This window comes from Mercenaria mercenaria, chromosome 12 (genome assembly GCF_021730395.1).
Source record: "Mercenaria mercenaria strain notata chromosome 12, MADL_Memer_1, whole genome shotgun sequence".
Classification (NCBI taxonomy): domain Eukaryota; kingdom Metazoa; phylum Mollusca; class Bivalvia; order Venerida; family Veneridae; genus Mercenaria; species Mercenaria mercenaria.
This window is the reverse complement of record NC_069372.1, coordinates 46,902,259-46,928,747: the sequence shown is the minus strand read 5'-3', so window position 1 is coordinate 46,928,747 and position 26,489 is coordinate 46,902,259. Positions and strand designations below refer to the sequence as shown.

The 26,489-nt window shown below is 36.1% G+C and overlaps 1 protein-coding gene across 1 annotated transcript; it reads right to left on the bottom strand.

Annotated features, from left to right (window-relative positions):
- Positions 1–289: 289 nt before the first annotated feature.
- LOC123534307 (meiotic nuclear division protein 1 homolog) lies at positions 290–25,541 on the bottom strand. Its single transcript, XM_045316483.2, has 6 exons — positions 25,497–25,541; positions 8,763–8,828; positions 8,119–8,292; positions 5,082–5,189; positions 2,355–2,514; positions 290–1,055 (listed from the first exon to the last, which is right to left on the bottom strand). Exons 1-6 carry the CDS (start codon positions 25,497–25,499, stop codon positions 949–951), a joined length of 618 nt encoding a protein of 205 aa, XP_045172418.2. The 5' UTR covers positions 25,500–25,541; the 3' UTR covers positions 290–948.
- Positions 25,542–26,489: the final 948 nt, after the last annotated feature.

Below are 26,489 nucleotides of genomic sequence, written 5' to 3'. Positions count from 1 at the left end.
ATTTATAAGATAGTAGTCTTATGAAAATCTTCCAAGCAGTTTAAAATATATGGAGCAGACATGAAGCTAATATTTGACCTCAAAAATGACCTTGACCTTGGATGGAGTGACCTGGGTTGTGCGCTCTAAATGTTTAACAATGGACACTTGTTTTTATGAAAATCTTCCTAGCAATTAAGATGGAGTGGACATGAATTTTGAATGACGAGTGGATGGACCCAGACGGATAAGCATGACTCAAATATAGCCCCCACATATTTTTATCTGGGGGTATAATTAAGAAATGATATATAGAACAATTTTTTAATGTCTCGACAAAACGTCTTTACATCAAACACATTTAACAAACGTTCCCTGAGTGATATTCAATCTAGAAAGGGTATACAGTCAAACCTATCTGTAAAGACCAACTATGGAAGAGCAAAAATGTGGTCTTTATTTGCAGGTGGTTTTTAATTCACAGTTTAAAATACATTGTAAATGTTTAAATAGATAAACAATACTAGTGGTATTTGGAGACAGGTTGTCTCTGTTCACATTTGGTATTTAGCAAAGGTTTGACTGTACCATGTTAGGACACTACTGGGTATTGTGAATTCATTAATACTTGCAGGAGACTTAATTTTTGTAGAATTCTTGGCTGCTTCAATCCAGGAAATTAAGTCTTGATTTTTAAGTATATTTTTCTTAATTCCATCTTGAAAGATCTGAAACCCAAAAATCTCTGTCCCAACAAAATAATTTATTTTGCCGAAAAATAGATTATTAAATTGCCGAATCCTACAAATTTTATGCCAACACAATTAAATGATTACCCAATTTTTCTCAAGTTTGAAGAGAAAAAATAAATTTGCAGAAGACAAATTATTGATTTAACAACATCTCATTAACAGTTAAGTGACAGAACAAAATAAAAACACAAATCACAAATGTCTGTGCAAAAGCACGTTATTCAAGATAATCCAAGTCCTCTGGTATTTCAAATTGTTTGTTAATAACAGATTCTTCGAAACAAAACTTGTTCTTGATCCAGGACTTTGTTGAGAATATATTGTCTGAAAAGTAGAAATTAACATGTAAATAGAATAAATGAACTGCGCCATGAGAAAACCAACATAGTGGCTTTGCGACCAGCATAGATCCAGACCAGCCTGCGCATCCGCGCAGTCTGGTCAGGATCCATGCTGTTCGCTAACAGTTTCTCTAATTACTATAGGCTTTGAAAGCGAACAGCATGGATCCTGACCAGACTGCGCGGATGCGCAGGCTGGTCTGGATCCATGCTGGTCGCACACCCACTATGTTGGTTTTCTCATGGCGCGGCTCAAATCATTTTTATTAGCGTATTTTCCATTATAAGACACTAATAAAAGTCCAAGGGACACAACTTGCATGTAGGTTTATTCCAATACCCCTATTCATTATACTGCATTTTGCTTGAACACAGCCAAAATTACAGTAACAACGCTAAGAATTAACATGACTCGGTCTCGATGACATCCGATGCAGTGATGAAGAACACTGCTTAAATGATGTCAAAGTTTTTCTGTCGGGTGGACTGCATGACCAGGAAGCTTATATTTATGTTAGATATAAGAAAACATTTGCAATGTATCTGTTTTTAATTTCACATGAACTTTGAAAAAACTTATTTCCATTCTTCATTGTTTAGATAATTTGAGCCGCACCATGAGAAAACCAACAGTGGCTTTGCAACCAGCATGGATCCAGACCAGCCTGCGCATCTGCGTAGTCTGGTCAGGATTCATGCTGTTCGCTAACAGTTTCTCTAATTCCAACAGGCTTTGAAATCGAACAGCATGGATCCTGACCAGACTGCGCGGATGCGCAGGCTCGTCTGGATCCATGCTGGTCGCAAAGCCACTATGTTGGTTTTCTCATGGCATGGCTCATTTCATTTATGTATCCTAGATTTATTAACAACCTGTTCCTCAATAACTTATTTCAAATCGGTGCTAACTCCATCATCTAACTTTAACCAAAACAATCTATAATGCACTAGAATGTGTGGAACGTGTGTCCTACACATCTGGTAACAGATCTAATTTTGACACAATAGAATCACTACCTGTTATTGCTTGCTAATGTTATTGGTTTACAGAGAATTTATCAAGCTAACAACTTCCACACATGAATCCCAGGTAGAGGACAATGAGTTGACAGTTGCTTTAAAAATCCTATTTCTTTACAATAACTTCAGGGTATGATGCAAGGTTTTGCCAAACCAGTTCATATATTAGATTTAATTACCAGGATGAGAAAATGGTAAGAACTGATATTTGTTTATATACACGTAATCTTCTTAAAGGTCATTAAACATCATGATTAAATACCTGTCCATCTGTTAGCTGCTTCTTTGGCAGTTTTCGTCTCCTGTTTCAGCCCCTCAATGACCTCAGGGTCACACTCGCGATACCTTTCCAGCTCAAACTCCAGCCTAGTTTTCTCCCCTTGTATCTCACTCAAACGGGAGAGAATATCACTTCGATCATCCTGCAAATGAGGGAAATGCTTGATAAAACTGTAAGTCACTTTGCACAGAAAGCTTTTCATTCAGAAAGATTCTAATGCAACCAGTAACTTATATCTGGATGTTTTTTTTTTTTATTAAAATCCAGACAGCAATATTTCATAAGTCTTACAAAAATGGTTATATTAACAAAACTTCAAAAATCACAGTTAAACCTGTATATAAAAGTCAAGCTTGTGAGACCAGAAAGGCAGTCTTTAACGGCAGGTGGTTTCTACTCATGGGTTGAAATTTTGTTTAACCCTTAGCCTGCTGGCAGCAGATGATTCTGCCTTTGCGACCAGTGTAGACCATGATCAGACTGCACGGATGTGCAGGCTGACCAGTGTAGCCTTTGCCTTTGCGACCAGTGTAGATCATGATCAGACTGCACGGATGTGCAGGCTGACCAGTGTAGACCAGTGTAACCTTTGCGACCAGTGTAGACCAAGATCAGCCTGCACATCCGTGCAGTCTGATAATGGTCTGCACTGTTCGCTATTCAGTCAGTAAATTTTCAGTGAAAACCCCTTTGAATAATAAGTGGTACTGTCCAAATTGAAAGCTAGACCAGTCCATTATAGAAATATAGCAGGGTAAGGGTTAAAATGTAAATGATACTAGTGGTATTTCAAGCGAGCAGGTACACAGATGTACCTTATGCCAGGGCTTTTTTCCCCCCAAAATTGTGAAGAGGTCCTAGCTTTTTTGTTTTGTGAAGATACAGAAGAAAAATCCTGATATGAGGTATCCAAAACGGAATACACAAAGTGTGTTGATTTATGTCAGTTTTTCAATTGTGAAGTAGCTGTCTTAAAAATATGAAAAAGCCCCCAATTGTACTGAGAAAACTATAGATGTGTAGAATCTTTCCCACTGGCCAATTTTGTTAAAATGTTACTACTGTTTGCAGATCAAATTGCCCTTTCACACTTTTTGAAGTTAATAGAGTTATACGTTTATGTCACAAAAGCGACAAAGCTGAAGCTATTTTAAGAGTTACCCTGACTGGTTAACCCCGCCCCATCTGCTAGCTTTTTACCGTATTCACCTTGTCGCTTGAAAGAGCTGAATGCGTTCTTTATCTATGACACACGTGTACACAAAGTGCGCACTCCGACTCTACAACATGTCTAAAAATAGGCCCAGTATGCCCGTCCTTGTACAGGTAAAATAACATGAATATAATGGATATGATGTTTAAAAAGTAAAATACTCCTATTTCAACTACGTCCAAAAGAAAACAGCATTTTTTGTTGTTTTAACAATTATTACCAACGAGCATTTGCGTCTATAACAGTTTCCAGCCACGGCGTAGTTATACAGAACTAGTTTTTGTGGCGGAATAATAATTAGTAAGTGACCTTAAAATGGAGATTTAATGTAAAACAATCATTGAGCTGCACAACACTTGTAATTGTGATATCCATGAAAATCTGATTCTGTAACTATACCCTGTACAGTCCATGCATGTGATTGTTGATGAATTTCTTTGCAAGTTGAAAAGGAAAGCTCCAGTATTTGGCATTGATTGATTTAAGATTACAATGAACAAATTGTACAATCCACATTTTTGATAACTGATGCAGTTACGTTTCTAAACGAAAGAAACTTTGCAGGTGTGCTCATATCAGTGGTGAGCATCCAAACTTTACACAGTTAATTTAGTCTTTTTGGCTATGGCAATGTGCTTTAAATGTTCCACATGCATTTTCTATACACCCTAGCTATTTACAGAAGTTTGAATGTAAACAGCCTTTATGAAAAAAGCATAAAATGTGGATTCAAAAATTAATTACCTCAATCTTCTGGTTTATTCTGGCTCACTGGACCAGCTATATCCGCTGTACGATGTATCAGCATGTAGACTATTGTTTTTGTTTCTTGTTTTGTGTATGTGCGGGGATGGGGGAATTCCGTCTGATCGTGAATTTATCTATAATTTATTTGAAGCGTTTAATGCCCGTCGTGTAAACACTATCTCAGTTATTTACAGACAGGCAGTTGATAAGCCTCGTCTTCGTTCTAGTGAAGAACCATTTCTAACATACTTCATAAGAAATTACCGACTTTTTCAACCAATGATAAGTTACAGCGACCACGAGTCAGTCACATTACACGAGAAACATTCTCTGAAATTTAGGCAGGACAATGCAGTATAAGTGGGTTTAGTCCACGCGACCTGAATGTAGTCAGTGACATAATTTATGTCCCTGATGTAGTGTGCATTCATTTAAGTTTAAATTACTATTATTATATCTTTTACTTTTCGGTTAAACTTTTTATCTTGTAAAATTCTCGGCCATGCGGCTAACGTAAACAAGTTCATTCAGTGTGTGCAATAATCGTACCTCGTATCAGAAGAGGGCAGAGTTACCTGTATAGAGGAGGTCCAAAAACAGCTTCAGCATCGCCGTTCTATCGATTTAAAAAAAGGCAAAAGTGCAATTTGATCTGAAAACAGTAGTCATGACCATGAACTTTACTTAACTTCCAGAAGTGTAAAACTTACATTTTTGGATTAAACTTGATGCAACCATCAATTACTTACAGATTCCTCTTTCCCAACTTTAGCCTTAGCTACAGCATCCATCAGTGAAACTTTACGATTTTCTGCATCAGATACTTTTGCTTGAAGGTCTTCTAGTTTCCTTTTACGCTGCAAAAGTATATGATAGGTATGAACATTAGAGACGTCAATTTGGTCATATCTCTCACTTCTTCAATAAAAAGTTCGAACAAATACCTTCTGTAACTGTTTCAAAGTATTCATTGGAAGGGCCTCCTCTGTCACTTGAAAACATTGCTAAAATGAGACATGATTCTTAATAGAGAATAATTTTGAAATGGACTCCAAAACTTCTACTCCAAAAGGTCTAACTTACTAGTTTAGCTATAAAATAACTGCTTAACACATTTTTTTCTGACAAAAATGAAACAGCCGGACTGGTAACACTGAGCTTTCAAAATTTGTTGTAACTGTACTCTACTATATTTTCATTGAAGATTTATAAATTTTGTCATTATATTTTATGTGCTTCAAATGAAGAAATGGGAAAGTATGTAAATTTGTTCATTTGATTTTGTTTTGAATCACGCTAGGAACAGGCAACTTCACATCAGCAGTGGAGAAAAATTGACTCCGGATAATATACTGTTTCTGTCAAATCGTATTAGTGAACATTTAACTTGCCCAAGTGATAAAACACATAACATCCCATTGCAGTCTTCTGCTCTTTCATATGAGCTAACTGAATAGCGCTGTCTCGTATGTAAGGATCTGTGACGTCACTGACAATGTCTGCTATCTAAAAATAGCACAGGTCTCGATGTGCAGACAAACAATCGGTGCTTTTCCTGTATATTAGCATCAGTAATTCACAGATTTTGCATTTATCTCCTCATGTATTTTAAAGTTGATGCATATCAAACGAATGTGTTTCACATAGCTTTCAATTTCTATATACTACGCCTAAATACTGAACAGTAAGAAATTCTTAAAAATGTTGACAGCAGAGTTTTGAATTTTTAAAATCCACGTCAGTAATAACACATCGAATTGTCATCAGTATATGAAAGGATGATGTTGTTTTACTATTTGTTTAACACATTCCAGTTGCGGTCATATATCAATATAATTATATCCATTTGCTATTTACCTCATTCGCAAGTGTTCAAACATTTATCACTATTCTGCGTTTTTTGCAAAATGTAAATAGGGCCTATATGATATCACATGATCACATCCTAGTAATCCGATTGAAATTTCGAAATGTCATGAACAATGTCAGCAATATTTCATAACTTAGATCTATAGTTCTTCATTGAAACAATTAACATCTCTATGAAATGCATCAGTATAATGATATGTTACAAATGACACCTTCGTGTGACATGTAGATATTTGACTTTTAGCAATGATATTTAGATGTGATCTGATAAAACATGGTGCTAATTTAATGCAACACCATACAGTTCTACCTGTGTCCTGTCATATATTTTTTCAATTATGAATTATTTAATGGACCACGCTTTCAAGTACCTCGTATTGAGGCTCAGCGCGGTGTTGTGTGAACCAAATGTATGGAAAGAAGTACATGCATTAATGATTGTGCTGATATATGCTTTGAAAATCATGAATCAAAATTATAATCTTGCACTTACTTTTTCGACCGCTGGTGTTTCGAATCCAAAAATATTGTACATTTGTGATAAAGACTTTAAGCCAGTCCTTCTGATGCTATAACTTTATTGATGTAATTTGCAGAATATTGAGTAATTTGTATGCAATGTACTATACTTTTTAAAAATTTTTATTTGAACACATCTTTTTAATGGCCCCGGTCTAATGAAACGCTAAAATAATATGTCTACAGTAAAACACCGCTCGCTCGAGGTCGCAAGGGGATGAGCAAAATGCTCGAGTTATCCATGGTTTCGAGCGACCCAATTATTGACCAACATACGAAGAAAACCAAAGTTTGTTTTACGGTCATCGGGACAGTTTGCTGAGTAAACGGTGATGCGTAATAATAACATACTTGTGACATTTTCGAAAACAAACGTATTACAAATGTTATCTATTGATAGACGTTTCAATATGTAATTTGTAAATGGCACATGCTAAGAAACAACTTAGATTTTTTTAAAAATTTTATTCATCAACAAGTGCATATCATAATTATCGTCTCAATTTTATGAAACGGCTATATTATTTCCTTCTTTTGCAAACAACCGCTGATTAAATTACTAAGATCTCGATCCCACAGAAAAGATGCTTTAAGTTATCAGTAATTGATCGATATTTGATCAATAAAACTTTTCTTTAAGCTTTTATCAATAATTGATCTCATCATAATATCAAATATACCGACAAACAAACATTTAAGTCTGGGAATAGACTACGCAATTCTCACGGTGTGTGAAAATGTTTAATTAACCGATATACATTCTGACCGCCGAAGGTGTGAAAAATTTTGACACCTCTGCTCGAGTTAGCCAGAAGCAACAAAGAGTAAATTAATACACAGGGACCAGGTGTCATGCTCGAGCGATCGAGTTATCGATGCTCGACCCAGCCATGGTAATATCACATAGAAAATAGAAGGAAATCGGCCAGGACCACATAAATTGCTCGAGCGAGCCCGGGTGCTCGAGTCATCGATGCTCGAGCGAGCGGTGTTTCACTGTATTTATTTCCTACGTTTATTTCAATATATATGCTTATTGATTCCTTTATTTAGCAGGTTTTTCAAGGAATTTTGTGCAGGCAAAGTGAATTTTCCGTATTTTACTTTTTTAAATTATCTTCGAAGTTTACTGAAATGTTAATATAAAAATTTAGTATATATACGTTATATATAAACAACGGTCCCTTGTCCGCAATTCGCGCGTTGCATTATGGTATCTCTGCGGTGTGTTCTATTTATAGAATACGAGACAGCGCTATTGGCTCTAATACAGGGGGGAGATTTGTGGGTTCAAACCCCACTGGGAATGCAACCACACCCCTTCACCAAGACATCAGTCCTGGTTTTCCTGAAGACTGAAAGATTGCTAATCAATTCTACTTGGTCCAGATCACTTACATTCTGACTTGCTTTACTTGGGAAAGCCCAGAAGTACACAGAGGTGCCAATTTTGTCTGTATCAACCATACCGTCATCAACCAGACTTGTGAGAATCTCCTTCACTGACATAGACGTTATACCTTTCTCCTTCTGACATTGCCGCTCTAGCTCCTTCAGTTGGAAAAAATCTTTCTAGAGAAAAAAAATAAATAGAAAGTCATACAAGTGCTTAATCAATGTATTCTGTAGTGTGTTGAAACATGTCTAGTTTGCAAACCAGAAGCATTACATTTATGATCATTTTCAATACCAGTAACTGTTGCTTTTTTTTTTAAATTTTAAGGAATTGTATACTATATTTACTACACAGTGCAACTTCCGTTAGTGACAAATTTGAAGAGAAAGAACATGTACCTCTCTAGAAAGGCAGATGTTTTGATGGCAGATTTTTTCTTTCTAGCTGTAAAAGTTCCTTAGTTAACAGATAAACCAAACAGATGCTTTAATTTTGTGCTTGTATATGGTGAATATTCAATATAAAAGATGAAAATCCATTCTTTATATAAAACAGATTATGCAATGATTGATATAGTCAGTAAACAGCTTCAGCACTCCTCTAGCTCCGATCACAGTGTGGGTAGGTAAAACTGACACAAAAATACCTTCTCAAAGAAGAATTCCATCATTCTATGTCTCTTCTCATCTACACTTAGACCCTTCCGTTTGGACTGAAATACAAAGAAAAAAACATAAAAAACAATCAGAAAAAGGCATGTTGTGTAGCATCTCAAAAATGTAACCACTATAGTATTATTTTTTTAGGCACCTTCAGAAGCAGTGATAAAAACAAAAAAACCATTAATTACAATATGAGCCGTGCCATGGGAAAAGCAACATAGTGGCTTTGCGACCAGCATGGATCCAAACCAGCCTGCGCATCCGCGCAGTCTGGTCAGGATCCATGCTGTTCGCTAACAGTTCCTCCAATCCCAATAGGCTTTAAAAGCGAACAGCATGGATCTTGACCAGACTGCGCGGATGCGCAGGCTGGTCTGGATCCATGCTGGTCGCACACCCACTATGTTGGTTTTCTCATGGCACGGCTCATATCATGTGATTACTGTTTCAAATTTGCGTGATATATGATGTCAGTTAAAGATAACAGCATTAATTCAATGCCAGTTTTAAAACGCAGTACTGGTTGGAAACCAGTAGCCAGACACATTTTCATATTTCAATTCCATTTATTTCCTAAAAAAATATTTGACATTTCTGAAGCCCACACTGCACCAACTTCAGCTCCTTCAACATCGGATGTTGTAAATAGCATCACCTTGTTCCATGGAGCCTCAAATGGGTCACAAAAAGAAGTTGTTTTTCCCCCCGAGGTAAACCAGTAGCCGGAAAAATATTTTGACGATGTTCTACTGTTAGTTTGGTATCAAAATAAGTAATTTAACTATTTTTACACAGTCATTTCTTTATCAATTTAATCTCTCCAAAAATGCACATGAAACATAACCAGACATTCAATAGCAGCTACGAACCCTTACAGAAGCAAGCCTCTGTGGCGTACATGCTGCGTATTTGCTGTGTATATGCCGCGAATACAGTAGTACGCCAGAGGAGTACATTTTACATACACCGCATGCCGCGTACATGCCGCGTACTATTTCGAAGAGTACACAGCATGTACGCAGGAGGTCACTAGTACACTTCAAGTACGCAGCACAGACTCTGAAAATTTAAGGAGTACACTGCATGTACACCGCAGATACTTTGACATTTGTGCAGTACACTTCATATACGCGGGAAAGACTTGTACAATTTCTTTTGGCATTTATACTTAGTTTTTTTTTATAAGTTAAAATCTGAAGTAAACTTCATATACGCAGGAGGGACTTGTTCATTTTCTTTTGGTGTTTATACTTAAAATTTTTATAGGTAAAAGTCTGAAGTACACTTCATGCAGGAAGGATTTGTACATTTTTTTTTTTTGGAAGCAAAAACTTGATTTCCGAGTAACTTTTATCTTAATAGCATAGAATAGTTCAGATTACCGGTATTCTGAACAATGAAAATTTGCCAAACTATTTGCAATGTTCATTTGTGAAGCTTACATCTTAGTGATTTCTGAGATGCACCTTGCATGCAGTGTAAAAATATATTCTTTTTCATTTTGAATTAATCCTGGAGCTTTCTAACTTGGATAATTGAAAAGCCTTATTTGAACTTCGTTGCATTACATTTTGTAATACATGAAACAATTACCAAGATAATGCCTCAACAGCGCCCAAATGAGAAGAATTAATAGCTCTCACTGTTATTTGAATACTCTTAAGCAAAACACCATTCTATCATGTTTTATAAAGGCTTTAATGCTCATTATGTTAACTCATTAAGGCCTCACCAAATTAAAAAGTTGTTCATTGGATTTGCCGCTCGTATATTTTCAGAACGTTTTTGGCTAATTGCGCTCGCCCCACTGGAAAAAATCAATCCCAACATTTTTTGGTGCGCTACTTTTTACGGACGTAAAAGTGTATAAATGCTTTATAATTCCAGTCCTAGATTGTTCTCAGATGGATTTTAATCAAAATCAATACCTTATATGCACACATCGTCTATAATAAATCTTAACACTTATATTTCAGTGCACTTGTTTGGCTGTTTTTGGGGCCGAATATGGGCCCCATTCCCCTCATAAAATAATATGTTTTTTCCCCCTTTCTCAGAAGAAAATGCCCCTGATAATAGGTTGTTTGACATGACTAGATATGAACTCTCTTTCAAGTTATATTATACTGCCTCTAAGGAAGGTTACCGGTACTGCTGCTATATAGTTACATTAGTTAGAAATGATTGAAATCAGTATTAACAAGGCAGTCTGAAAGACAGCTAAATCCACCACCACTGGTATGGATAGTGAAAGGGTAAACCTTTGACCTTGACCTTAAACTGACATGGATGACCCATGAATTCTGCAAATCGTCTAGATGAGGTGATCATTTGACCCAAGCTTCATGAAAATCCTAAAAGGGGTTTAGGAGATACAGAGCTCAAACCTTTGACCTTGAGTTGTGACCTTGACCTTGAGTTGACATGGCTGACTCATGAGTTCTTGATGAGGTGATCATTTGATCTAAGTTTAATGTAAATCCTTCAAGGGGTTTAGCAGATACAGAATGGACACAAAATGAAAGGCTCAAACCTTTGACTCTAAGCTGTGACCTTGACCTTGAGCCGGCATGGCTGACTCATCAATTCTGCACATCGTCTTGATGAGGTGATCATTTGACCCAAGTTTGATGAAAATCCTTCAAGGGGATGAGGAGATACAGAGCGGACACAAAATGGAAGGCTCAAACCTTTGACCTTGAGCAGACATGGCTGACTCATTGGTTCTGCACATCATCTTGATGAGGTGATCATTTGATTCAAGTTTCATGATTATCCTTCAAGGTGTTTAAGAGATACAGAGCGGACATGAAGTGGAAGGCTCAAACCTTTGACCTTGAGTTGTGACCTTGATCTTGAACCGACATGGCTGACTCATAGGTTCTGCACATCATCTTGATGAGGTGATCATTTGACCCAAGTTTCATGAAAATCCTTCAAGGGGTTTAGGAGATACAGAGCAGACACAAAACATTACGGAAGGACAGAAGGACGGACGGAGACCATTCCTATAACCCCCCACCACTTGTGGCGGGGGATTAATAAGTGTGAAAAGTAGTAACATATATATGGCTAAAAACTTCCCCTTTTTGTCTTAAAACAACGAAAAATTCCCCTTCCCGAGGGTATGGGTACCTGTCCCCAAAAGTTGTCTAGTGCCCTGTATTTAGTTGCATTAAAGTTGTTTCCCCTCGATGCAGTTACGCCATTTTCTTCAAATGTTTACCAAATTACATGCTACAAAAATTGATTTATTTCACTGAAAAGTGGATGAAGAAAAGCATACTAATTTATTTGATAACATCAATCTACATTATTTTGGTAAGGGTAAATACTTATTGATGCATGTCACTTATCTTTTTTCTGTTTTTTTTCTGTCAAAATGATCAGCATTTGCATACGGAAGTTGGTGGGGTAAGGAATTTACATTATCACAGCAGTTTCCCCACAAGAGAACACAGCATGTATGCAGCAGGAGTACACAGCATGTACGCCGCAGGACTCTGGCCAGGAGTACACAGCATGTACGCCGCAGGGGTAGTACACCACAGGCTCATTTGCATGTGAAAAGTGTATGTGCCGCGTACATGCTGCGTACTATTTCCTGCATACTAAATTCCTCCAGCGTACATCCTGTGTACTATGTAGTCCACAGCATATACGCAGCAAGTTGTACGCGGCAGAGCTCATTTGCATGTCAAAAGTGTACTATAAACGTACTATCGGTGTATGTGCGGTGTATATCCTGCGTACTATTAAAAGACCTTAAGTTCACTACACACCATGTACGCATCATATACACTGCAAGAGTATGCAGCAGGCCTTTTTCTTCTGTAAGGGAAAGCAAACAGAGGCTGACTATAAAAAACTCGAATTTCGTTCAACACAAATTCTTGATAATTCCAATAGATATAAAACAAGAGCTGACAGTTGACAGCGCACTCGACTATTCTCAGTGCTTGATAGTATAATATATTAAGCTATGAGTAAAACTTTAACATTACAATAAGCATATTCTAAGTCAAAAAGAGGCCATAATTCAGTAAAAATGCTTGATAGAGTTGTCTGCTCCTGTTTACAGACTGGGGTCATGATGGTAAACAAGTATGCAAAATATGAAAGCAATATCTCAATGGACTTTGAAAATATTTGGGGTAGTACACAAACTTTAACATTACAATAAGCATATTGTAAGTCGAAAAGGGGCCATAATTCAGTCAAAATGCTTGATAGAGTTGTCTGCTCCTGTTTACTGAATGGGGTCATGATAGTAAACAAGTATGCAAAATATGAAAGCAATATCTTAATGGACTTTGAAAATATTTGGGAGTGGTACGCAAACTTTAACATTTGTGTGACGCTAATGCTAACGCTCACGCTAACACCGTCGCCTGGGTGAATAGGGTAGCTCCCCTATTCTTCGAATAGTCGAGCTAATAAAATTAGTGCAAAAATCAACAGCCCTGCATTTTATGTAACTGTTACCGTAAAATTAAAAGTAGCACAGGTTATCAGCAGAAAATCAATATGAAGTTTAATTATTTCTTCCTCACTTGATACCTCGACAAGTGTAAACTACTGCGCATGCGCAATGCTATCTTCATGCCCCGTTCAGACAAAATTTTTTTTGTAAACACGGGTGAGGTATCATCATGAAACCTAACATTATACAGCCATGTAACATAATGGTTTGTTGTCGACATGAAGATCAAACACCTAAATAATTAAACAATTACGTGAATAACAATGATATAAAGTGATTATTACACATGTCCAGAAACTGGACCGTTCCCAGTAAAGTCAGATTATCTCGTAAATGAAAAAATAAATTGTGTTTCATAATAAATTATGTACTAAACAAAGCAGCTAACCCACCGTGCGCTCTATTGCCAATATATTAAAAATTATTAAATGTACTATCTTTAAGTTAGAAAGGCAAAGAGCTATACAATTATATAGTTTGTTCGCTAGTTCCGACGGACTATTTATATCAATGCGCGTAACTTAAACAGAGCAATTTGCACTATAAATATTACAAAACATATCAATCGGGTGTATAGTCCTTTATCAAAATCAATATTTATTTATTGTCAAATATATCGGTAATTACAAACAAGGAGCTGCGTTCAATAAACGCTTGATGCCCCCGGTGGCATCCTTGTCGATACAAAGCAACCTAAGTCAAAAACGAGGTCAAGGTCAAACTGAGGTCAGGTGATGTTTGAAGATGAGGAATGGTCACAGGTTATATCTGTATTAGTATCAGTTCATTCTTGTAAGCGGTATTAATGCTAGACGAAATGATCCCATTTGGTTAACCAAGAGATGGCCCATATAAAGCAACCTAAGTCCAAAATGAGGTCAAGGTCAAGGTCAAACTGAGGTCAGGTGATGTCTGAAGATGAGGAATGTTCATAGGTTACATCTACATTAGTATCAAGTCATTCTAGCAAGGGGTATTGATGCTAGACGAAACGGTCCCATTTGGTTAACCTCGTACGGACAAACGAACGGACAGGACGATCACTATATGCCTCCCGCATCAGTAGATGCCGGGAGCATAAAAACAGATGAAGTTACTTGCAGCCGATTTATCCGGTTCCGTTGCATGTTCACGGGTTCCGGCATATTTTTATACTTCCATGTAAATTAAGCGAGGGGCACCTGAAGGGAAACTTACAAATTATTTAAGATAGCTCAACACTCTAAAGTGTTCAGGAAGTGCAAAATACAACTCAAAGTATACACACCAAAATATATGTGAAGCCTGTTCTGTTAAATAACCCCATAAAAAAGTCATGTTTGAGAAGACAATAAAACATTGTGTATTAAAAGAATATACAGCAAGATTATTAAACCAACAATGAACACTTTGTGAAAGGTAAGTTTGTAATATATATATATATATATATATATATATATATATATATATATATATATATATATATATATATGTGTTATCAATTAACCTGATCTTATGGAATTCTGTTGATCGATATGTTCATTTAGCATTTATATATTAAACTATACAGGCGGTATTTACGCCGTTATTGTATTGTTTTGATTTATGCTACCCTTGAAAAAGGCTTTTTTTAAAAGCCGAAAGTGCTCGGATTTATAATTAAACTTTTGACACTGTTTGAACATATATTTATATATATATATATAATACTATGAAGATAATGCTGTCTTGGTATGGGTGCCAGCTATTGAAGGGTTCACATCAAGCATGCATGAAAGGCCAAGCTCAATAAAGACTGTCAGCTGAATTTTAAAATTCTAAACATCATAAATTCCTGTTTGTCAGTTCAAATGTGAATTTTAGTATGAAAGGATATGGTGGATTTGTCAGTGAAAACGTCAAATTATGAGTGACGCCAGACATGCCAGAGCTTTCATCCATGGTCTATATATATGTATGAAATGCCAATGGAAGTATGTTATTAAACCAGATACTCATGAACATTGGGGCTATGAAGATGGCTTTATCCACTGGCGCCAGACCAGAAAGAAAATGCCTCTGTACATGGTATACCCTACCCCTAGGTATTCTATAAGAACCATGGTCATGAAGGGGAAAATATATACACCCATTTCAATCGTACATTTCTCAACTTGAATGCGCAGTTCAGTGAATGGGTACCTAGTATTTTGAACAAGCGATAACTTATCTGCCATCGTGCACCAGTCACCTTGTCTCAATATTCCATATTGCTGAGATTATAAACATATTTTATGCTTTCGTCAACGTTACAGAAAAACTTGCGTGACCTTCCCTAGTGAACATCCGGTCTAGAGGTCACGGCAGTTTGCACGTTTGGCGAAATGTGCATAAACAAAAACAGAATTAAAATAAAATCACAATTTTACACTAAAACTCGAAATGATAAATGAAATTCATCTTGTATATGATCTTTAATTTGAAATCGTACATTGGTCTGCATCTGTTCTGTTTGTTTTATTCATTTTGCGTATTTAAGCTGCATTTTCAGATTTTAGCTAACACATGTAGTAAAGTGACGAGTGACATACATTTTCACAACAGCCAGTCAGAATGGGTTTGTAATCTAGAACAGAACTTCACCAGGGAAGTTCAAGCAATTTTTTGTGTAACATTGAAATAAGTATAAACTACGTGTTGTTTTTCTAAGACAAGATGTATTGAAGAAATGTGACCGGTACACAATGGAAAATAAATTACCACTTCTTTGATATCCATAGTACACATTTACCGAACTGCGTGTTTTAGGTATGAAATGCGCGATTGAAACGTGTTAGTATATTTTCCCCGTCATGACCATGATTCTTATAGAATACCTAGGAGTAATGTACATTGTATAACATGTACAGAGGCATTTTCTTTCTGTTCTGGTGCCAGTGGCTTTATCTGCTGTCTTTGGTATCTGAGGGTGCAATGTTGTATGTATTTCAAGAATAAAAAACACTTTTTTACATGTGTATGCTTTATTTCGTACATATCATTGACAGCAAAACATGTTTTAAAATTCTACCTGTGACAGTGTCATTTACTAAGCAAAGTTGATATAAATTATAAAGCATGAATAATGTTTAAGTGTGAAACAAACCTTTGCTAGAATGTTATCACAAAAGGAAATAACACAATCTAACAAATAATGTCATTTTTTTCTTCTTTCAAGAATACATTGAAATACAGGTCCTTGACAATTTATATTTTCTACCGGTACTTCATCATTTAGACCTAGTCTTCTTCTCAGATTTCTCAAATCATGGAAGTTTATATCCTTGGATGCTATAGTTACAAAACAACCATCATAAAATTTATTCATAAGTAACTTAAAAATCAATATTGACAGCCTTCCAATGCGATTTTCTTTATCACTTTTAATACATTCTTTTGTGCAGCTTTAACAATAAGGCCATACCAAATTGATTTGTCGTTCATCGGAACTACCGCATCAATGATTTCATTCCCGAGAAAAAGAAAAAACAAGAGGACCATGATGGTCCTGAATCGCTCACCTCTTCCCACATGACCCAGTTTTGAGTATGACGTCGTTTTTTCTATTATTTGACATAGTGACCTAGTTTTTGAGCTCATGTGACCCAGTTTTAAACTTGACCTAGATATTATCAAGATAAAAATTCTGACCAATTTTCATGAAGATCCATTGAAAAATATGGTCTCTAGAGAGGTCACAAGGTTTTTCTATTATTTGACCTATTGACCTAGTTTTCGAAGGTACGTGACCCTGTTTTGAACTTTACCTAGATATCATCAAGGTGAACATTCTCACTAATTTTCATGAAGATCTCATGAAAAATATGGCCTCTAGAGAGGTCACAAGGTTTTTCTATTTTTATACCTACTGGCCTAGTTTTTGACCGCACGTGACCCAGTTTCGAAATGGACATAGATATCATAAAGGTGAACATTCAGATCAATTTTCATGAAGATCCATTGAAAAATATGGCCTCTAGAAAAGGTCAAAAGATTTTAATAATTTTAGACCTACTGACCTAGTTTTTGACCGCAGTTGACCCAGTTTCAAACTTGACCTAGATATCATCAAGATGAACATTCAGACCAACTTTCATACAGATCCCATGAAAAGTATGGCCTCTAGAGAGGTCACAAGGTTTTTTTTTTTTTTATTTGACCTACTGACCTAGTTTTTTAAGGCACGTGACCCAGTTTCAAATTTGACCTAGATATCATCAAGTTGAACATTCTGACCAATTTTTATGGAGATCCATTCACAAGTATGGCCTCTAGAGAGGTCACAAGGTTTTTCTATTTTTAGACCTACTGACCTAGTTTTTGACCGCACATGACCCTGTTTCGAACTTGACCTAGATATCATCAAGATGAACATTCAGACCAATTTTCATACAGATCCATTGAAAAATATGGCCTTTAAAGAGGTCACAAGGTTTTTCTATTATCTGACCTACTGACCTAGCTTTTGAAGGCACGTGACCCACTTTCGAACTTGACCTAGATATCATCAAGATGAACATTCAGACCAACTTTCATACAGATCCCATAAAAAAAGTGGCCTCTAGAGAGGTCACAAGGTTTTTCTATTATTTGACCTACTGACCTAGTTTTTGATGGTACGTGACCCACTTTCATATTTGACCTAGATATCATCAAGGTGAACATTCTGACCAATTTTCATGAAGATCTCATGAAATATATGGCCTCTAGAGAGGTCACAAGGTTTTTCTATTTTTAGACCTACTGACCTAGTTTTTGATCGCACGTGACCCTGTTTCGAACTTGACCTAGATATCATCAAGATGAACATTCAGACCAATTTTCATACAGATCCCATGAAAAATATGGCCTTTAGAGAGGTCACAAGGTTTTTCTATTATTTGACCTACTGACCTAGTTTTTGATGGCACATGATCCAGTTTCGAACTTGACCTAGATATCATCAAGGTGAACGTTCTGACCAATTTTCATGAAGATCTTGTGAAATATATGGCCTCTAGAGAGGTCACAAGGTTTTTCTATTTTTAGATCTACTGACCTAGTTTTTGAAGGCACGTGACCCAGTTTCAAATCTGACCTAGATATCATCAAGGTGAACATTCTGACCAATTTATATGAAGATCTTGTGAAATATATGGCCTCTAGAGAGGTCACAAGGTTTTTCTATTTTTAGACCTACTGACCTAGTTTTTGATGGCACGTGACCCAGTTTCGAACTTGACCTAGATATCATCAAGATGAACATTCTGACCAACTTTCATAAAGATCCCATGAAAAATGTGACCTCTAGAGTGGTCACAAGCAAAAGGTTACGGACGGACGGACGCACGCACTGACGCACGGACGGACGACGGATACCGCACGATCACAAAAGCTCACCTTGTCACTTTGTGACAGGTGAGCTAAAAAATCACCTGCCCGCACGTACATAAAAATCTCCGAAAATTTTTTTTTCTGATTACGCGGTCCGGAATGATAACAGCAAAACAGGTTTTATCGCTGTTTTAATGCGTCAAAGTGATATTGATCGGAATTCATGCGTTCGTAGCTGATGACTCAAACTCAAAAAGTCAGGAATTATGGTGGAGTCCATCATTTGTTTTAAATCTGGAGTGTCTACAGGTGCTGTGAAGTAGGCATGTTCTACGATTGTTCAATATTGTGAAAAGAACAAAGCCCAATTGTAAGACGTGCACGGGGATTCAATTAAAAATATTTGGATTAAACATAGAAATATTTTTCAGATAAAGTTTTCAAACCATTTGTTATCAGTTGTTTAGTTCAATATTTAAATCTAGAACCAAAGCCAGTGCTTTCTTAAAAAAAAGTTTGTTCACAGATCCTGACTGATCCATCACATTAACTTTCTCGGGCCCAAATCATTTTGAACGTAACTTCTTTAGTACGGCAGCCAGATATTCTGTCAAAATGCATATATTCAATTTAAAAAAAATGTTTAGCTTTTCAAATAAGTAGTGTAGATATAAAAAATAATTTCTGTCGTATTGTAACCCAATTTTCCCTGTTTGTACACTAATTGGCTGTGATTGATTGAAATTCTTTATCTGAAAAAACAGACCTTCCCAACTCAAAATTTCTTGGTCAATAAAAGCATAACAAATAATACTTTTAAGAGTGGCCATACTGGGATCATTTTTTGTCCTTCTGTTATCATTTTTGACTGAAATAAACCTCTACCACAAAAACTTAAGCTAGCCTGATCTGTTAAGAAATTATTCCAATGGGATTCGATCAATGTTGAAGCATTTGTGTGCCCAACTCCGTTTGGTCTCATTGGTCAAGTAATTTATTACTTTCCCCTCACCTTGACCGTTTGGAGTTTCACTAGGGGCACAAAGTTGTTCATGTGTCAAAGCCATCTAACTGGGTTTCAGAAGATATTATTCCACTTGGGTGCCCGTTTTGTCTTAAATATTCCTCATCCTCTGCCGTTACAGGGTTGTTTTTTTGGCCGTTTTTATAGCCGTTATCCGGCTATATATTCCCAATGCCAAAAGGTATGTATTTTTCCCAAAATGAGTGCAAAAATTCCCAATCTACATTCTGAAAAAAATTTCATCAAAATTGCAAAAATATTGACCAAATTATGGACAATTTTGTAATGGCAGTATGTTAAAGAGGTTGTACATAGTGAAACAAGTGTATGAGAAAGTGCTTAAACACATCCTTACAATATCCTATGGGACTAAATATTTCCCAATTTGGAACATTTATGCATCAAAATTCCCAATTTTGGGGGTATAGGCTATGTTCCCAAATTAGCTAGAAAAAAACCTGCGCATTAATGAGCACGCCTTCAGATTAATGTAGAACAATCAAAATTAAAAACAAGAGGACCATGATGGTCCTGAATCGCTCACCTCTTCCCACATGACCCAGTTTTGAGTATGACGTCGTTTTTTCTATTATTTGACACAGTGACCTAGTTTTTGAGCTCATGTGTCCCAGTTTTGAACTTGACCTAGATATTATCAAGATAAAAATTCTGACCAATTTTCATGAAGATCCATTGAAAAATATGGTCTCTAGAGAGGTCACAAGGTTTTTCTGTTATTTGACCTATTGACCTAGTTTTCGAAGGTACGTGACCCTGTTTTGAACTTGAACTAGATATCATCAAGGTGAACATTCTCACTAATTTTCATGAAGATCTCATGAAAAATATGGCCCCTAGAGAGGTCACAAGGTTTTTCTATTTTTATACCTACTGGCCTAGTTTTTGACCGCACGTGACCCAGTTTCGAAACTGATCTAGATATCATCAAGGTGAACATTCAGATCAATTTTAATGAAGATCCATTGAAAAATATGGCCTCTAGAGAGGTCAAAAGATTTTTCTAATTTTAGACCTACTGACCTAGTTTTTGACCGAAGTTGACCCAGTTTCAATCTTGACCTAGATATCATCAAGATGAACATTCAGACCAACTTTCATACAGATCCCATGAAAAGTATGGCCTCTAGAGAGGTCACAAGGTTTTTTTTATTATTTGACCTACTGACCTAGTTTTTTAAGGCACGTGACCCAGTTTCAAACTTGACCTAGATATCATCAAGGTGAACATTCTGACCAATTTTCATGAAGATCCATTCAAGGGTATGGCCTCTAGAGAGGTCACAAGGTTTTTCTATTTCAAGACCTACTGACCTAGTTTTTGATTGCAGTTGACCCAGTTTCAAACTTGACCTATATATCATCAAGATAAACATTCAGATCAACTTTCATACAGATCCCATGAAAAATATGGCCTCTAGAGAGGTCACAACGTTTTTTCATTATTTGACCTACTGACCTACTTTTTGAAGGCAGGTGACCCACTTTCGAACTAGATCTAGATATCATCAAGATGAACATTCTGACCAATTTTTATGGAGATCCATTCACAAGTATGGCCTCTAGAGAGGTCACAAGGTTTTTCTATTTTAAGACCTACTGACCTAGTTTTTGACCGCACATGACCCTGTTTCGAACTTGACCTAGATATCATCAAGATTAACATTCAGACCAAATTTCATACAGATCCCATGAAAAATATGGCCTCTAGAGAGGTCACAAGGTTTTTCTATTATTTGACCTACTGACCTAGTTTTTGATGGCACGTAACCCACTTTCGAACTTGACCTAGATATCATCAAGGTGAACATTCTGACCAATTTTCATGAAGATCTCATGAAATATATGGCCTCTAGAGAGGTCACAAGGTTTTTCTATTTTTAGACCTACTGACCTAGTTTTGACCGCACGTGACCCAGTTTCAAACTTGACCTAGATATCATCAAGATGAACATTCAGACCAACTTTCATACAGATCCCATGAAAAATTGGCCTTTAGAGAGGTCACAAGGTTTTTCTATTATTTGACCTACTGACCTAGTTTTTGATGGCACGTGACCCAGTTTCGAACTTGATCTAGATATCATCAAGGTGAACGTTCTGACCAATTTTCATGAAGATCTTTTGAAAAATATGGCCTTTAGAGAGGTCACAAGGTTTTTCTATTTTTAGACCTACTGACCTAGTTTTTGAAGGCACGTGACCCAGTTTCGAACCTGATCTAGATATCATCAAGGTGAACATTCAGATCAATTTTCATGATGATCTTGTGAAATATATGGCCTCTAGAGAGGTCACAAGGTTTTTCTATTTTTAGACCTACTGACCTAGTTTTTGAAGGCACGTGACCCAGTTTCGAACCTGACCTAGATATCATCAAGATGAACATTCTTACCAACTTTCATAAAGATCCCACAAAAAATGTGACCTCTAGAGTGGTCACAAGCAAAAGTTTACGGACGCACTGACGACGGACACCGCGCGATCACAAAAGCTCACCTTGTCACTTTGTGACAGCTGAGCTAATAAGACACTCATCCCTTAGTAATTATAAATACAAAATAAAAACAAAGTGATTCAGTGAGTTTTAGCAAGAATTTATTTGCAAAACCATTCATGTCGTCTTTAAAACATATAGAAAAGCTATCTACTGTATGTTAGTCACACTGTAAATGTTTTAAGTTCTGTGTTATTCTTAAAGAAATGTTAACTTCATGTATAATCATAACTGCCAAAAAAAAAAAAAAAAAAAAAAAAAATACCCGCTTGCTCCATGTAAAAGCTACCCGCCTCTGAAAAAATCAAAATTGAGAGAAAAAAAAAAATTCGCATTGCTCGCTCCCATTTTTTTTGGAAAATTTTCCGAAGAACTATCAATCAATTTGGTATGGCCTTAAATAGACGGCTTGATCTATACTTCATTTCATGAAAAATAAATGAATGATTAGCGAACAATAAGCTGATCTTGATCTGCACTGGTCGCGAATGCAGGTATATAAATTGTTTGTATGCAAGTTTATGTTGAATGTTATCTTATGTATTAAATAACGATAAATGTAACATTAGTATTTCTGTTTACTTTCAGGGTGGCACAGACGAATCAACACCCAGGCTGGTCGGGCTGATTTGGGGTTCTACCTGCTTGTGCCTTTGCTTCGCAGACAGGCCGAGACGGTAGATCTCCAAATCAGGCTTGTATCCACAGACACTTATTCTAATACCCAATTCGTAAAAAATAGCTTGCGTATCGCATTTTCCTTATAACTAGAACGGGTACGAGACTTTAACGCTAGATTTGACTGACTGGTTATACGTTACTGCAGAACAGGTTGCAATTTATCGGAAAAATAACAGACCATTCAGTCGGCTGATCGGTGTTATTTGGACGCTTTGTAAACAATTTTACGCCGATAAAATGTAAAGAGGTTGCAGGAAAAAACATTGTTGCAGCACAAACAAACAAATTAGTGGGATATTTTGCTGTTCAACAATGACAGTTATCTGTTTGTGACGATGTAGTGTCACCAATACTGGATGACATCTTTTGGGAGAATGCATATTGCGGTGACAACATCGTTCGGGATATTGTGGATGAACTGATCTCAGACTGCATTAAAAGTGAAAAAGAAAACAACAGTATGAAACATTCATTACAATTTTAAATACATTTTTGTATTAAACATTGAAGGGCGCCATTAAAATACTTAAGTCAGTCCTGTTTAATGATATATATCATGTATACTGTAACTTGTAAGCAAAAAAATACTCAATTGTTAGTGCGAGATTGGTAAAATACCCAATTGGTTTTAGCAAATACCCAATTACTTCTGAAAAGGCTGGGTAATGATATTATTTTTACCCAATTCAAATTTCCAATACCCAATTCAGACAAAGTGATGGGTAAATACCCAATTGCACCAAAAGCTTATCTGGAGCTCTGGTGTTGTCAACAGAATATGCGAAGAATTCTTCGTCAAAAAATTCGCTCCATTTACAAAATCTTTCGACTACGTCAGCTACGGCTGCCGGCTTCGTATTGTAAATATTTTTCGCACAGTGAATACTGGAACCAGCTGGTTCCCATATTCATTACGCGATGTTTATTTATCGTACTAAGCCAGAAAGCCAGAAGCCACAGTATACGCAGTCGAAAGATTTTGTAAATGGAGCAAAAATTTTCACAATTGTAATATTTCTCGTGTATTTTGTTGACAACAGTGAAGATGAAGTATTATCATGAACATCATCTTGAAGAAAAATATGTATTGTATGAAAGAACACCAAAATTCTTGAGGAAAATTGTTAAAATAGTAAACATGAGATGATTTTTCAAGGTGGGTGTGCGAGATATTTCTGGCGAAGATTTATATCTTGTGTATTTTTAAGCTAGTTAGAGATTATATATATTTTCAAATTAGTTCAAATAAGTTTAACATTGCTTGTGTGATTATAGTTTGGGTCTGGATATACGATGATGATGATAAAAATATACACAGGTGCGTAGTAGTTTGGGCTGGAGGGGTTGGGGGTTCCAGACCCCAAGTGTCTGTGCTTGTATCAGCCCATCTACTGACGAGGATACACAGAGCATGATACGCCAGACTCCATGGGGCATTGTTTGACGCTTGGGACCAATACGAAGACGGTGAACTTACGACGACACAGCTTCTACGTAGATGCAGCAATTAGATCATTTATATATAGACCGTACCATAGCTCTTCGCATACTTTGATTTTTCAAACTAAAGTGATTTTTACAGGTGCACCGGTTACGATAAAAATGTAAACAACAGACTCTGTCTATGAAACTTTGAAATGAATGAATGACAGTCGATCTTGATCATAATACTGATTGACAGTGAATGCTAATGACTCCATGTGTTGCAGAAAGGTATTTAGTTTGTAACTGTAATTTCCCATCAATTGAAATCCTCTCAGAACTGGTAAAATAATGACTTATATTTGGCCAAAACTCACCGTCTTTGCCGTTAGACAGCTGCAAAAAGGGCAATTATAAAAGATTCAATGCAAGTAATATTTCACTGGTACTACCAGTTAGTAAGTTCATACCCTGAACAACACGTCAGAGAAATTTGGGCAGATTTGACCGATTATGACGTTGGCAGCATTAGATTATATTTTTTCTTTACACAAAAATTGCCGTTAGGTAACAAAGCGAATACGCCGATAATCCGGAGTTCACTGATTATTGTTCCAGTTCACGCAATGTAATCCAGCAATTAAACAGCATAGCTATTAGCTACTGCTGTTATAGGGAAGTGGTAAAGTGTCTGCCTTAGGTGTGAGAGGTCCTGGGTTCGAGTCCCAGTTAGAGCTTAACTATTTAGATTCTGCTAAAGCATAGTTTTGCTGTTAATAGACTGTTCCCGGTGTTCTAAATTTTTAGCACACAGTATGATGGATCAGTATTTAGCAATCCAGATCAAAGCTGAATGTTAAATCAAATGCACCCAATTAGAAAATATTGACTATATTATGTCCCTTTGATGTTTATGCTCTCCATGTTCAAGAAGAGTTACATTTCCTTGATCACATAATTTTCGTTAACATGAAAATATTAAATGCTCATAACTCCGCACTTCTGGTTAAAATATATCCTATATTTCTGTTTTTGAGAAATATATGGACATTTGTCTTCATTTCAAAGCTTTTTAACTTCAAACCTATGATTTGAAAAACTTAGGTACTATCTCTAATTTATATACTTCTTTGATCTACAGTATCCAATGTTTTTTTTTAATAGGGCTAAAATTTCACTTTTAATTAAATAGCTTTGTATCATTCTAAAAATACGCAATGAAATAGCACTTAAAAATAGATCATATGATATTAAATGTGTTTTTAAAACCTCAGTAAATTTACCATGTTTACAGCTGTCAAATTTTACCGCGTTTTTTACAAGCGTCTCTTTGACATATGTTACTTGCGAAATGGACCGAAAATGCGAAATGGATCTTACCCTGTTACCCATTCAGGGATGGTAATAGGACTTTTACAATCATGCACAAGAAATTGTTCCAAAAATACTCTTTTTTTTATTTGTGCGATTATATTTCAATGTATAATAAACTTTACTTTTCAAAAATATGTTTATAATCACCAGGAAGGTCTAATACGTGGAGTAGACAGTCCGTATAAATCAATACATTTATCTGTATTATGCTGTCGTCCATACCTGTAAATATCGACCAGTCGTTAGCGATCGATATTTTGTTTTCGCCACTATCGATTAGCGTGTAATTAGCATATTACCTCATGTTAATCATGGAGTTATAACACTTTTTGTTGAAAGGGTTTACCAGTCACATGTTAAGTGGCGATAATTAGATGATCAGAGATTGATCTAAAGGGATTCTGAAGGAAAAACAGCATGCGACTGCATGTGGTGATATGCTTAATTATTATTAATTAACTCGAGCTCACTTCCCTGAAGAAATATTTTACCAAGTAACTTCAAACCTTTATCAAAGGACCGATTTTTGTTGGATTTGAATAATTAAAATGGAAAAAAACAGAAAGCAGACACTTTTCTTAATCTTGTAGATTCATAATCATAATCATTGTTTATAATGTCAGTTTTCTACATACAGAAACAAAGATTCTTCATGAACGCAAAGAATGTTTCAAACGAAATTGTTGTATAAACTCCAAACATAAGTTTAATTAATTTAATCGTAAAACTGATGTGTGGAAAAAAAACAAAAACAATGTATTTAAATTCAAATAACAATGAATTTTTTTTAAAAAAGTCCGACAACGAAGTTACATTTAGTATTCCGAACTTCTATATAAAACTGCTGAAAATCATCTAGGTTTTACACGCATTTAAATGGCGAAGAACAAAGCAACATCATA

Bases quoted from the DNA above. Each gene is read 5' to 3' on its own strand.
- LOC123534307 (XM_045316483.2), bottom strand. The intron at 8,293-8,762 runs GTATTTTTGTGT...TTTTTTCTCTAG, and splicing joins TGGAATTCTTCTTTGAGAAG to AAAGATTTTTTCCAACTGAA. The intron at 5,190-8,118 runs GTAAGTGATCTG...ATACTTTTGCAG, and splicing joins CAAGTAAAGCAAGTCAGAAT to CGTAAAAGGAAACTAGAAGA.